The sequence below is a fragment of the Athene cunicularia genome, unplaced genomic scaffold (assembly GCF_003259725.1).
Source record: "Athene cunicularia isolate RWA unplaced genomic scaffold, athCun1 SCF_100, whole genome shotgun sequence".
NCBI classification, from domain to species: domain Eukaryota; kingdom Metazoa; phylum Chordata; class Aves; order Strigiformes; family Strigidae; genus Athene; species Athene cunicularia.
Genome location: NW_020799157.1, coordinates 1870 through 13615, shown reverse-complemented (window position 1 = coordinate 13615; position 11746 = coordinate 1870). Strand labels below are relative to the sequence as shown.

At 55.4% G+C, this 11746-nt stretch overlaps 1 protein-coding gene across 1 annotated transcript in view; it reads left to right on the top strand.

The window, feature by feature from the left end:
• Positions 1 to 8401: 8401 nt before the first annotated feature.
• The window catches only part of LOC113490499 (transcriptional repressor p66-beta-like), a 4983-nt gene continuing 1638 nt past the window's right edge, over positions 8402 to 11746 (top strand). The window contains exon 1 of the mRNA XM_026867011.1: positions 8402 to 8728. Within this exon, the coding sequence (XP_026722812.1) occupies positions 8409 to 8728 (320 nt within the window). The 5' untranslated portion in view covers positions 8402 to 8408. The remainder of the gene's footprint in view (positions 8729 to 11746) is intronic.

Sequence of the window (11746 nt, the reverse complement as noted above, 5' to 3'; positions counted from 1 at the left end):
CCCCTCCCTTTTGCATCAGTGTTCTTGCAGATCTCTCTTCAGACTGCCGAGCCGTTAAGTCATAATTACCTTTTTAGGTTATTATCCTTTTTATAGTATTGTATGGAAATGCTCGTCTTGGGAGCCAGCCATTTTGTGTGTGCTGTGTTGAAATGCATTTTACGACGTAGATGTTGGTTTGTATTCAGCCTAGATGGAAGCGAAGACGTCGGAGCGGTGGATGTGCCGGGCTCTCGGCAGCCCCTAGACACCCGATTTCATCCCACGGCACCGGCTGGCTCCGGACGAGGAGCCAAACGGTGTGAAACCTGCGGGTTGCTTGGGGGCTCGGAGTGGTTTGAAGCGTGCGAGGGGAATCGTTGCGATTCAGGGGTGCAAAAGTGGCTTTTGAGGAGCGGGAGCGGAGCCCGTTCAGGTGAGTTGGACCTCGCCTCCTCGGCGCACGTAAACGCCGTTTCTGCTTCCTGAGCCCAGCAGAACGGGGCTTTAAACGGTTCTTTATTCCGCCGATGTAATAGTTTTTAATATATAAATTACGGCGCAGCGCGGTTTGGAGGGTCCAAGATGGTGGCAGAGCTGCTTGGAGCACCTTCGCTCTAAGCTGGCCGTGGCGCTGGGGGGCCCTTGGGGACAACGTGGGGACGTCGGGGGTTTGGATGCTGGGCGCTGGTGCGGGTGCCCGAGTTGTTGAGATTCTTTCATGTGACCCCGAGTTCGTCCCGGTAATCCAACCCGTTTGCTTTCTTGAACTAACTCAGCCCCAAATGTTGCCGAATTGCGCGTGAAGGTGCTTCCGCGTGGGTTTTGTTTCCTGGGGTGGGTGGGAGGTACCCACATGGCTTCTGAGTCTTCTGTCCTGGTGAGGCTTATTCCTGCTGGGGTAAAGTCTAGGCTGAAGCTGGAAACAACGCTGAGCCATCAGTTTAGGCCGGGTCTGGCACTCAGGAGGTGGAAAGGCGGCTCTGTGACCATCCTCTTCCCTGGGTGCTCAGGGTCTGCTCAGAAGAATAAAAAATACTCCGTTGGGATTTACCGGTGTTACCGGCCGTGCGTCGTTGGCTGGAGGGTGGCAACCATCTGGCTGACGACGGCGACTGAAAACTCTTCTTGCCCGTGTGGGATGCGGGAGATGCTCTGCCCTCCTGGACCCGTCGTCCCGGCCGGTGCGGGGGAATCCTCCTGCACGTCTCTGCTTCCCTGTCAGGCCGGAGGAACCGCGTCCTTCCCGCCTGCCGGAGCGTGTGGATGGCCTTATGCTGCGCTTGGGAAGAGTGGAAATGAATCTGTCTAGAAAATAGCCCTGCTCCGCGGGTTTAGGATGCTCCTGGCCTCCTGCCGCAGATGCCCCGTCTGTCCGCGTCCCGTTCTCGATGGTGCCGGCGCTCGTCCCTCCCCGCTGCTCCCCAGCCAAACTCTGCCGATAACCCGCGAAGGACCGTGCGGTCCCGTTCCTCCTCGGAGCCAGGCCGGCTTCCTGCTGACAGAGCCGCCCTCCTTTCTCCGTAGGGCTCTGGTTTAGCGACCTGCTCGTCACGGGAAGGATTTTCTCTCCTGTAAATGTTTGTGCAGCAGAGACTCGCGTGCACGCTGTCGCTCCCGTAAAATTTTCGGCGTCTGGAGCCTGACCGCGGCGTGGTCGTGCCGTGCCGTGGAGCGGGGTCGGTACCTCGCCCTTGTGAGCGGCCTGGCTTTCTACCCGGGTAATCTTTGGGAGATGAACTACCCCGAGTGACTTCCTCGCCACCGATCTCATCCTCACCGCAAGCGCTGAGCATCCCCACAGGGTTTGTGGAGCTGCTGTGACCTGGGGAGCGCTCAGGCAAGGCCTGAAAGATTTGCTTTGGCTCCTTCATCCTCCAAGAAGGACCTGCCGGGCCGGCGCTGCCTCCTCCACTGCTCCGGGCTGGCTGGTGGCAGCCGGTGTTGCCTCGAAGCTGCGTCGCGTTAAGCAACAGGTACAGGCAGGGTTCTAAAGGTGATGTCTTCCCTGGACGGTGGAGAAACAAGAACAGAAATAACCGTGTGATCTGCGCATGGAGCACGTCCCTTCGCTCTGCGCGCCGGTACCCGGAGGCGCCGCACAGCGCGTCCTCGCCCTTCCCCTCCGCGGGAGACAAGCGGCTTTGCGAGGAGCAGAGCAGGAGCCGGGTCTGGTTTGTCCTTTTTATTTTCTTTTTGTGCTGCCTCGGAGGCAGGAGCCCAGGGAGCTGCTTCGGCTCTTCCAGGGCTGTCAGCTGCCTCTCGTGTGGCGGCTCCGCTCGTAGTAACTCCGTGTGCTGCTGGAGCCAGAGATGAGTGAGGAAAATGGTTGTTACTGGGCAGGGTGGGACTGGGGAGACCTTCGCTGGAAGCACGTGGCCGGGGGAAGATTTTTCCTTTTAAGAAATGTCAGAGGAGATCTGTTGTAGAGTCTTGTCTTGCCTCGGACGCTCGCGACGGCGGCCAGTGTAAACAGCTCCTCAGGAAGGCAGGAGCAGGACTGCCAGGAGGATTTTGGAGCACGCTATAAAAAAAGTTTGATCCGGAGAGGAGGTGGCTCAGAGATCCCTCGTGGCACGTTGGAGATAACCTCGTGCAGAGAGTCTGGAACGGAGGAAAAGAGGAGCCTTTGCTCTGCACGGAGCGTCGGAGCTTGTCCCGTCTGGGCTGACCCAGGCCGAGACCCGGCGCCGGCGGGAGCCTCCGGCTGCGGTGGCCTCGTTCCTGGAGGTCGTGGCCTTGACCTCGGGTGCCGTGGACTCCTGCGAGAAAGGAGAAGTGTAGGTTACACCTCCCGCCCTGGATTCCATCCAGAGGTAGAAACCGGAGCATTTCTATCTGTTTTTCCTGCAGCCTCCCCCTTGGCTCCAGGGGAGTCTTGCTGAGTGTCTGCTGGTTTCTTTTGTAAGATTTTTTTTTTTTTTTTTTCCTTCTGGGTACTGCTGGTTCTCGGTCGGGCAGGTAGGGTGGCACATTATCTTGTGTTGCCTTTCAGCTTTGCTGTGTGTCAGCCTCTTAATTGCGACCCATCAAATTAGTTCTGGAGGGTCTGAGGCTGGGAGCAGCGGCTGGATGATGCGGTTGGTCGCGTAGGAGGCGAGGAAGACAAAAGTGTGGGTTAACACAACAGAGGAGCCCTAAAAGAAAGACAGAGAAGGGGTTGTAACCTCCTGAGGCTTCCCTGAATAAACTTGAGTTGAAATTAGTTCTTGCTGGTGCTGCCAAATTTCGGTTGCTCGGTCCCACCTTCATCAGGTAAATCTCAGAGGGATATTTATCTGTACGAGCTGCACATTAAGAACTGGCTATATCTAGTCCCTAGATAGACTTGTTTCTCCAGTATAATATTCTTTTTTTTTTTTTTTTGCCCAACTCACTTGTTCCAGCTTTTAAAATAGTTGGGTTGGGTGGGTTGGGTTTTTGGTTTTTTTTTGGTTGTTGTTCCTTGTGGGTGCTGTATCAAATATAAATGGAAAATTGGGCTGCTGCTTTGTTTGTCTGGGAATGGCAAACCTGTCTTTCGAGCACCGGAGAAGTAAAACCGCCTGAAGCTAAAGGAACATCTAGAGGAGTGTGTGATGAAGCTGATGGCGGCAGCAGGGCCGGGCACCGTGCCGCGATGCTCTTGCGTTTCTGCACAGGACGTGGCGGTGGGGGCGTCCGCCGGGGTGGGCATGTTATGAACCCAAAAAGGAGATGAGCCTGGAGACCAGCGACACTGGTTTCAACTGGTGGGGCTGCACTTCTAAACTGGGGATGGGGTGCAGGGACTGGCTGGCGTTGGGAGCTCGCCTGGGTGGTGGCGGTCTCGGGCAGATGCTGTTTCGGGGGCTGCAGAGGCTTTGGGGACCCGGCGACCGCGGCTTGGGTGTTCCAGCAGGGAATTGCTGCTGCTCCCGTCGCAGCGGGGAGCTGCGTCTTGGCCAGTTTGGCTGCAGAAGCTCTGCTGGGATTCCTAGAAGGTGTTTTTCCTCAACATCGGCCGGGCTGCTCTTGCTGACGATGCTGCGTTTCTTCTTGGCCCGCCCCGCGTGGCAGGGGCCGAGCAGGGTGTCCCCTCTCCTCCTCTGGCCTCCTCCGCCCTGGAAGCCTCCTCAGTGTTGGCTCTAAACTGACACCAGATTATTTTTTTTTTTTTTAGGTAGTCAGGAAAGCTTTCTCACCTACAGAGCTGCAACTGGAGATAATTACAGTCTGTATCAAGTCAGAAACAAAACATGTTTTATAGCTCTCTTGTTTTCCCCTGGGGGATTTTGCCACCATTTGAGAATTTTGTTTCAAATTTTTTTTTTTTTTTTTTTTAAATGAAGCTCCTCAGGGAAAGCGAGAGGGAGAGCCTGCTTCCTGGGATGAGGCAGATCTCCAGGAGCGTTTTTGCTGGAGGGAGGCGAGCCGGGATGAGCTGGTTTGGGGAAGATGTGCCGTCGTGCCCGTTGCCTCCCGTCCTTCACGTGTGACTCGAGCACACCCGTATTGTCTGGTGCACGGCTCGACGTGCATCCGTTTCATGTCCGATTAACGAGGCTGGTTTCTTCTGAAAAGCGTCTAAAATTCAGAGCGGAGGGGGGGAAAAAAAAAAATCTGCTTTTGCTTAGTTTATAATCCCAGATTGCTGATAAACGAGGAGATGCTCCACAGCCAGTCCTTGTTCACGAGTCGGACTGGAGAGGTTTAATCTCTGCTTTTCATTCGGGTTACTGTGACACAGAGCAGACTGATCCCGAAGTTCCTGACTCTGACCTTCAGACTCTCTGAAGAGCTCGCGGTTGAAAGAATTCCTGTTCTTTTCTGCTAATTTTGGGGGGGGGAAGTCGAGCGCTCTCCCCTGGCTTGCCCAGTTTTGCAGTCGAGGGGTGCTCTGGAAATTCCCAGGGCTCCCAGTAAAGCTGCAGTTTTTCCCCTCCCCTTCCCCCTCCTCGCAGCTGAGTGTTAACGCTGAAGGGCCCCATTCAATAAAGAATCTGAAGCCTAATTTAATTTTCATTGAATCTGGCTGAAAGCGTGTGCTCCTTACCAAGCCTGGAAAGCCTCCTCTTGAAAGGATTAAATAGTTGTGGTCCCTGTTTCTGATAACAGCGCTTTTGATTTGTTTCTAGTACCGAAGCCACTTACGTTAAAGGGGAGGGCATTTTGAAACCCTTCAGATCCCATCCATCCGCTGGCGTCCCTGCGAGCGGGGGATTCGCCCCCCGGGCTGCTCCGTCCCTCCCGCGGCACGGGGGATGCTGCTGCCAGCATCCCGCTGACTGGCGGCCGGCGAGCCCTTGGTGGGTTGTTTCCTTGGTGTTTGTCGGCCAAGGCCTCGATTTCCTACCCGGTGCGTTCCTCTTCCGCGTCCTGAGACGGCGTTTTCTTAATTTCCCGAAGACGAACTGCTCGTGCTCCAGCTCTGGGAAATCGCAGTGATGCTGGGGGACGCGGTGCTGCTCTCGTGATGGAGCAAGATGGGCGAGGGACGCCCCAGAAACCACTTTGGTGATGGGACCAGGAGGTCTCTGGGCTTTCTACAGGGAAGGGGATGCAGGAGGAGATCTTCCCGTCTTGCAGAGAGGCCAAGCAAAAGGTTTCTTCTCCTTTTGTACCGGCGCTGGCTCTGCTTTCTGCTGGCTCCATCGCTGGCTTTGCTTCGTGCTCGGGGTGAGGTGATAACGCTCCTCCTCAAGGGCTTTCCATCTTCCTCCTGCTGGCAGGGACGCAGGGGCAGCCCGGCTCCGGACCAGCACTTAGTAGCAGGCAATTTCTTCTGCCGTGGGGTCTTTAAAAGGAGACCCACAACTCCACTCACATTTCCTGGCGGTGCTTCAGCACCCTGCTCCACCTGAAACCTCATCAGAGCCCAGCATCTCTCCCTTTGGGTATGTTGCTTTTTATTATTTCTTTTTTTTTTTCCCCCCCCCGCATGCCGTGTCATGTTTCTTGGATGTGGCGCCTTGAGGTGCAGATGTCACCTTTCACACTTTGTAAAACGGGCTCACTTTTACCACGTCCTGATGCTTTTCCTCGCGCGGATCCATCCCGTTACCTTTCTGAAGGCCAGAAAACCACCGTTGTGAGCTCAGGCAGCCTGAACCTCCTTCGCGCTCTCTAGTATTGTTTTATTTTTTTTTTTTTCCCGCTTGCCAGCGGTATTACAGCTGCGTTCGTCTTGGTGTCAGAACACGTGACGTGAAACATCCACGTGCGTGAAGCGGCACAAGGTTTTTGAGTACCAAGACGTAATTCAGTGAAATTGCTTCAGATTGCTTATCAGTCAAGGTGGCAGCAGCTCTCCCGTGCTCGGCGTGTGTTGTTTTGAGGGTTTTTTTGTTGTGTTTTTTGTTGGTTTTTTTTTTTTTGAAGCAACGTGTTCAGTTTACGTGTCCGTGCGGAGCTGGTTTTGTGGGGACGCAGCGGTTTCTCAGGAGGGAGGAACCTGCGGGATGACTTGACCGTGTGTCGGGATGGGTACCGCTCTCTGGGGATGCTTTTTTGACGTGTCCTCGAGCAAACGGCGAGGTGACAACTGGTTAGAAAGCGCCTGCGCTCCCTCCTTGTGCGTCAGCCTTTGTCTGCCAGGTATCTGGACTTCTCCCTCCTCCTCCTCCTCCTCCTCCTCACTTTCTTTCATCTCCCAAGAGTATGAAGTGGAGGAAGCAGCCATGGAGGCCCTTTCATGGCTGAGTTAATTGGAGCTCGACGCTTTCCCAGCAGCTGGATCCAGACCGCAGCGCTGGGTGCGGTGAGGCTTCTCGCTATCCCATGGTGTCTTAAATAACCCACCGCCACTCACAGCTTCAATTTAACCTGGGGTCACTTCTTAGGGATGGGGGTGGAGAGCAGCATTTCATGTGTCTTCCTCGGCTTGCCCGTGCTTGCCTTTCTATATTTGGTTGCAGCAGACGTGCATTTTCCTGCAGAGAGACTAGACTGTCAAGTAGAAAGAAGTCTAAGGTGCTCCCTCTGAACATGGCAGCCTCTTTGAGATTGGACCGTGCCAGAAGCTTGGTCAGACTTTTTTTTCCTGTTGCATTGTGGATTTGCATTTGTTTCCTTGCTGCCTGCCGTGGCTGCAACCCTTTTTTGAGAGTAAGTTTTCTCTAGCGTGGTTCATACCCTTTAAATCATCTTGGTGCTGCAGTTGAACTTGTGTGACAGCCGTACTTCGGAAGACGTGTAATTACAGGGGATTTATAACTGAGCCAGAACAACATTCTCCTGGCAGAAATTTGGCTCGGCGGAGCTTTATCTCGTGAGTGACTTGGAGCCAAGTTGAGGCAGCTCCACCTGAAGCGAGCGTGGAGGAGCAGAGGTTGCCCAAGATTTGGCTGCTCTGGCCTCATCTTTCAGCTCAGAGCGCACAGACCTCGTTACGGAGCCCCTGCGAGCTGCCGGCGTGTCTGGAGCAGGAAAAGTTATCGGTGTTCTTGAGACGGCCACGTTCTAATTCTGACTTATTCCCTGGTGGTTTGTCATCATCCCCGGCCCGGGTCTGCGTGTCGGTAGGTAAAGACCTCACCAAGCTGGTCTTTCCTTGTTTTCAGGTGGAGCTGCCTTGGCTGTGTGGGTTTTTTTTTTTTGTTGTTGTTGTTGTAGCTCATTTCTTATCAGCCTGGGAGCAGAGAGATGGGGTTGGGATGGGCTCTGTGGCTCCTTCCTCTTTTTACTGCATCTGTTTGCCACGGGGCATTTCTGCACCTGGAGGAGAGGCAGAGGGGAAGATGGAGAGCGAGCGTGGGTGGGGATGGTCCTGTGTGTGCCTTCATCCTTGGAGTGAGAAGGTGCCTCGCATTCCTCACCGACTGACAGGGCAGCTTCACCCCAGAGCCTAGAAGGAGCAGGAAAAACCGTGTGGCGGGGGGGAATTTTCTGTATTTTGGCAGCTTGCTACCAAACCTGGCGTGCCGTGACATTCGCGCTGATAGCAGGGGGCTCAAGCCACGCCTTGGGTCCCCTCAAAAACCAAAAGTCTGCAGTGTGAAGCTTGCAAATGAAGCCTCGTGGTAACAGGCTGAGCACGCGTAGGGAAGGAGCTAAACTGCCCTCGTCGTGTCCTTGGATGACTCGAGCGTTTCCCGGCTCCCTTTTCTAGTAAATCTTGTCGAGTCGCAGCTGGAGGTGCTTTAATGCCCGACGAGGGATTGTGCCCCTGTACTCCAGGGTTTCGGGGTGCTCTCGCCCGTTGGGGTGCGTGCTGTTCCTTCTGCTTGGGAAACTCCCCCCGCCTGGCTGGTTTAGGATCGGGACTAAGAGCGTGCAGCACCGCTGCCGGCAGGTCACCGCATGCAGGCGCGTGGGAGGTCGGTGCTCCCAGAGGGGGGAGGTTGGGCTCCCAGGTCCCGTGTCCCCCCCAGGCCCCAGGGGGGTTAAGCTGGGTCTGCCACAGCCGTTTTCTGTTTGCCCCGATACTGATTGTGTCCTTCTGTCGACCTCTGTCCTGCAGGATGGACAGAATGACGGAAGATGCTCTGCGCTTGAACCTCTTGAAACGGAGCTTGGACCAAGCAGATGATCGGGATGATGTCCTGGCAAAGAGATTGAAAATGGAGGGACATGAGGCGATGGAGCGCCTGAAGATGCTGGCACTGCTGAAGAGAAAAGACCTCTCGGGGATTGAGGTGCCCCACGAGCTCCCGGTGAAACAGGATGGTGTGAAAGTCTATGAAGAAAAGCTGAATGGGAGCCTTAGGCCCCATGGGGATGGCAGGACTGCAGGGAGGCCAGGGAAGGAAAACATTAACGATGAGCCGGTGGATATGAGCGCAAGGAGAAGGTAGGTGCCAAACGACTATAGAGTCTGTAGCTTGCCTGTTGTTAATCCTGGGCTCTGCCAGATGTGAGAACCCAAGTCAGAAATGAAATGGACGTTTTTGTGGGCCTGGGGGAATCTTCCCGGTGTCTGCGAGGTTCCTTTGGCTGAACGCCGAGGAGCGGTGCCTGCTCTCCCAGTAGAGTTTCTCTGGAAGGCATTCAGCACTCTTCTTGCATTGTTTCTGCTTCTGCTGCCCTTCTTATTCTACCCCAAAACCAGATGGATTTTGTTTCTTCCTCCATCCATACGTTTAGCATCACAAGCTACGCTGTCGGGTGCCTGGCGAAGCAGACCCTGCCTGTGCGTGTGAAGGAGGAGGGTGTCCCCTCCAGCCAGGATTTTTTTATTAGCACCCCCAAAAGTGGCAGCAGAAATCCTTTATTTAGCTGGAGGCCAGATCTGCTGCAAGGCGGCACGGACAGTCGCTCTCAAACCTGACCCTGGCCAGGCTGGTGCCTCTGTGAGGAAGATGAAAACGTGTTTCCTGCTGAGTCTGAGGCTGCTCACGAGCAGCGGTTGCCCGAGCGGTCGGTGCTGGGGAGCTGGGTCTGTTCCCCAGGAGGAGCCGTGGTGTTCCTCGTGCTCTCCCTACACACCTGATTTTTATCATCGGCAAACTCTGGGAACTCAATTTCCGCAGCCGACACCTGCAGCCAGGTTCGGGGAGGTGTCGGGGGGAGTTGGAGGGTCGCACGTGAGAGCCCGTCCCATGTGCTGCGCAGCACCGATGCATCCTGCCTCTGCTCTTACTTGAGCTTTCTTGGGAGGGAGAAGGAAACAAAATGCTAACGATTTTGATTTTTGTCTTGATTTGGATGCCGAGCCAGCACAGGCTTGGCAAGCAGGCTGAGGAGCAGGACGGGGGAGTCCTGTTTTCAGTAGGTGAAAAGTGCTGAGACCTTCCCATGGTGTTTTGATGGATGAAAAGCTGGACGTGGGCCGGTGATGTGTGCTGGCAGCCCAAAATGCAACCGTGTGCTGGGCTGCACCCAGAGCAGGGTGGGCACAGGGCCGGGGGGGGGATTCTCCCCCTCTGCTCCGCTCTCTGAGACCCCCCTGCAGGGCTGGGCCCAGCTCTGGGGGCACCAACAGCAGAAGGACACGGACCTGCTCCAGCGGGGCCAGAGGAGGCCACGGAGATGCTGGGGGGGCTGGAGCACCCCCTGTGAGGACAGGCTGGGAGAGTTGGGGGGTTCAGCTGGAGGAGAGAAGGCTCCGGGGAGACCTTAGAGCGGCCCCCCAGGGCTGAAAGGGGGGGACACACTCTTGATCAGGGGGGAGGGATAGGACAGGGGGAAGGGGTTTAACCTGAGAGAGGGGAGATTCAGGTGAGATCTGAGGCAGAAATTCTCCCCTGTGAGGGGGGTGAGGCCCTGGCACAGGCTGCCCAGAGAAGCTGGGGCTGCCCCCTCCCTGGAAGGGTTCAAGGCCGCGTTGGACAGGGCTTTGGGCAACCTGGGCTGGGGGAAGGTGGCCCTGCCCGGGGCAGGGGGTGGCACTGGGTGGGCTGTAAGGTCCCTCCCAACCCAAACCGCTCTGTGACTGTTTTCTTGGTGCCTCAGATGAACGACTGCACCTTGCTCAGGAACTGGGTATCCGCAGGGTGAAGTGGAAGGGGGGGTGATCCCAGAGCAGAGCTGCACCTGCAGCACCAGGACCGGCATTCCCGGGCCCCGGGATCGATCCCTCTTTGCCTGCGGACCCACGGGGAGTTTGGCTGCTTCGAGGGCAGGGTGAGCCCTGTTGGGGACGGGGTGTGTGCTGCCAGCATTGTCTGTCCTCTCCCTCTTCATCGAGGAACTGGGACCGTGATTTGGCAAACCCAAGATTGTTTTGTCTTTGCTGACGTGTCCTGTCGGGGTCTTTTTGTGTCGGTGGTGGCTTTTGGATCAGGAGGGGGTGCTGCCTGCACTTCTGGGGGGCTCCTGTCCTGACAGGGGCTGGTGAGCAGGTGATGGACGGGGGATTTGGAGAGGATCTCAACGCTGCCGGCCCCGTCTGGGTGCTGTCAGTATTTTAAATATAAAGAATAATGCCTTCATGGGCACTTGGTTATCTGTCACACCCCCCTGGCTTGCAGAGCATCCCAAGAGGTGAACAGACCTGGAGTGCCGGAGGTGGGAAGGAGAAAACCACCTGGATTTAGAGGAAAAAATAATGACAAAATACGTGGCTTAAATCTACCCGGTCGCCTCTCCCGTTGGTTCAGCCTCCTGTAAAATCCGAAGAACTACATGGGGGTGAGGCAGAGACGTTGTTATTGTGCACCACGAGGTTTTATCTCTGCTCGTGGGAGTGTTTGGGTGCAAGCAACACCCTTTGTAGGTACCTGGGGTTTACTTGTGTCCTGCTTCGGGTGCATCATCGGGGTGTTGCACCTCCAAAAAGTGCAGTTTTTCCCAGAAATCCCCGAGGGTGAGACAACACGGGTGATGCTCAGCCACTGGGCCGGTGGGTTTAACACCTCGAGGCCTTAAAGTGTAGGAAAACCCAAGGCTCTGGGTAAGTTACTGTGCAGATCGTCTTCCCCCAGAAGAGCTGGCGGGCGCTGCGGAGAGCTCAGAACGTTGTGCAAGATGCAGGGAATCCACTTGGGTACCAGCATCGGGTGCGGATGCTTCAATCACTGACCGTGGTTGAAGAGAAATCGGCCCTAAAAAGAGGTGGAAAAAATCCTGCTGCGAGTTTTGAAATAACCGAGTGTGAAAAAGGTCTCTATGGGGGTGTTTAATTTTCCTGATGGTAAGGGGGTCACTAAGCTGGAATTTACTTGGGAATGTGCTCCACCTCTGCCTGCCTCCCGCGTCGAGCTCTTCTTCCAGTAGTTTTGTTGTAATTACGCTCTTCCCTTGACAAAAGTAAATAAAACAATCCTGACGTATTCAGCAATTCTTTGCAGATGGCCCTGTTTTCCCCCTGTCTGGTTTTGACGCTGGCTTTGCTGCTTTTTTTTTTTTTTTTTCCCCCCCCCCCCCCCCC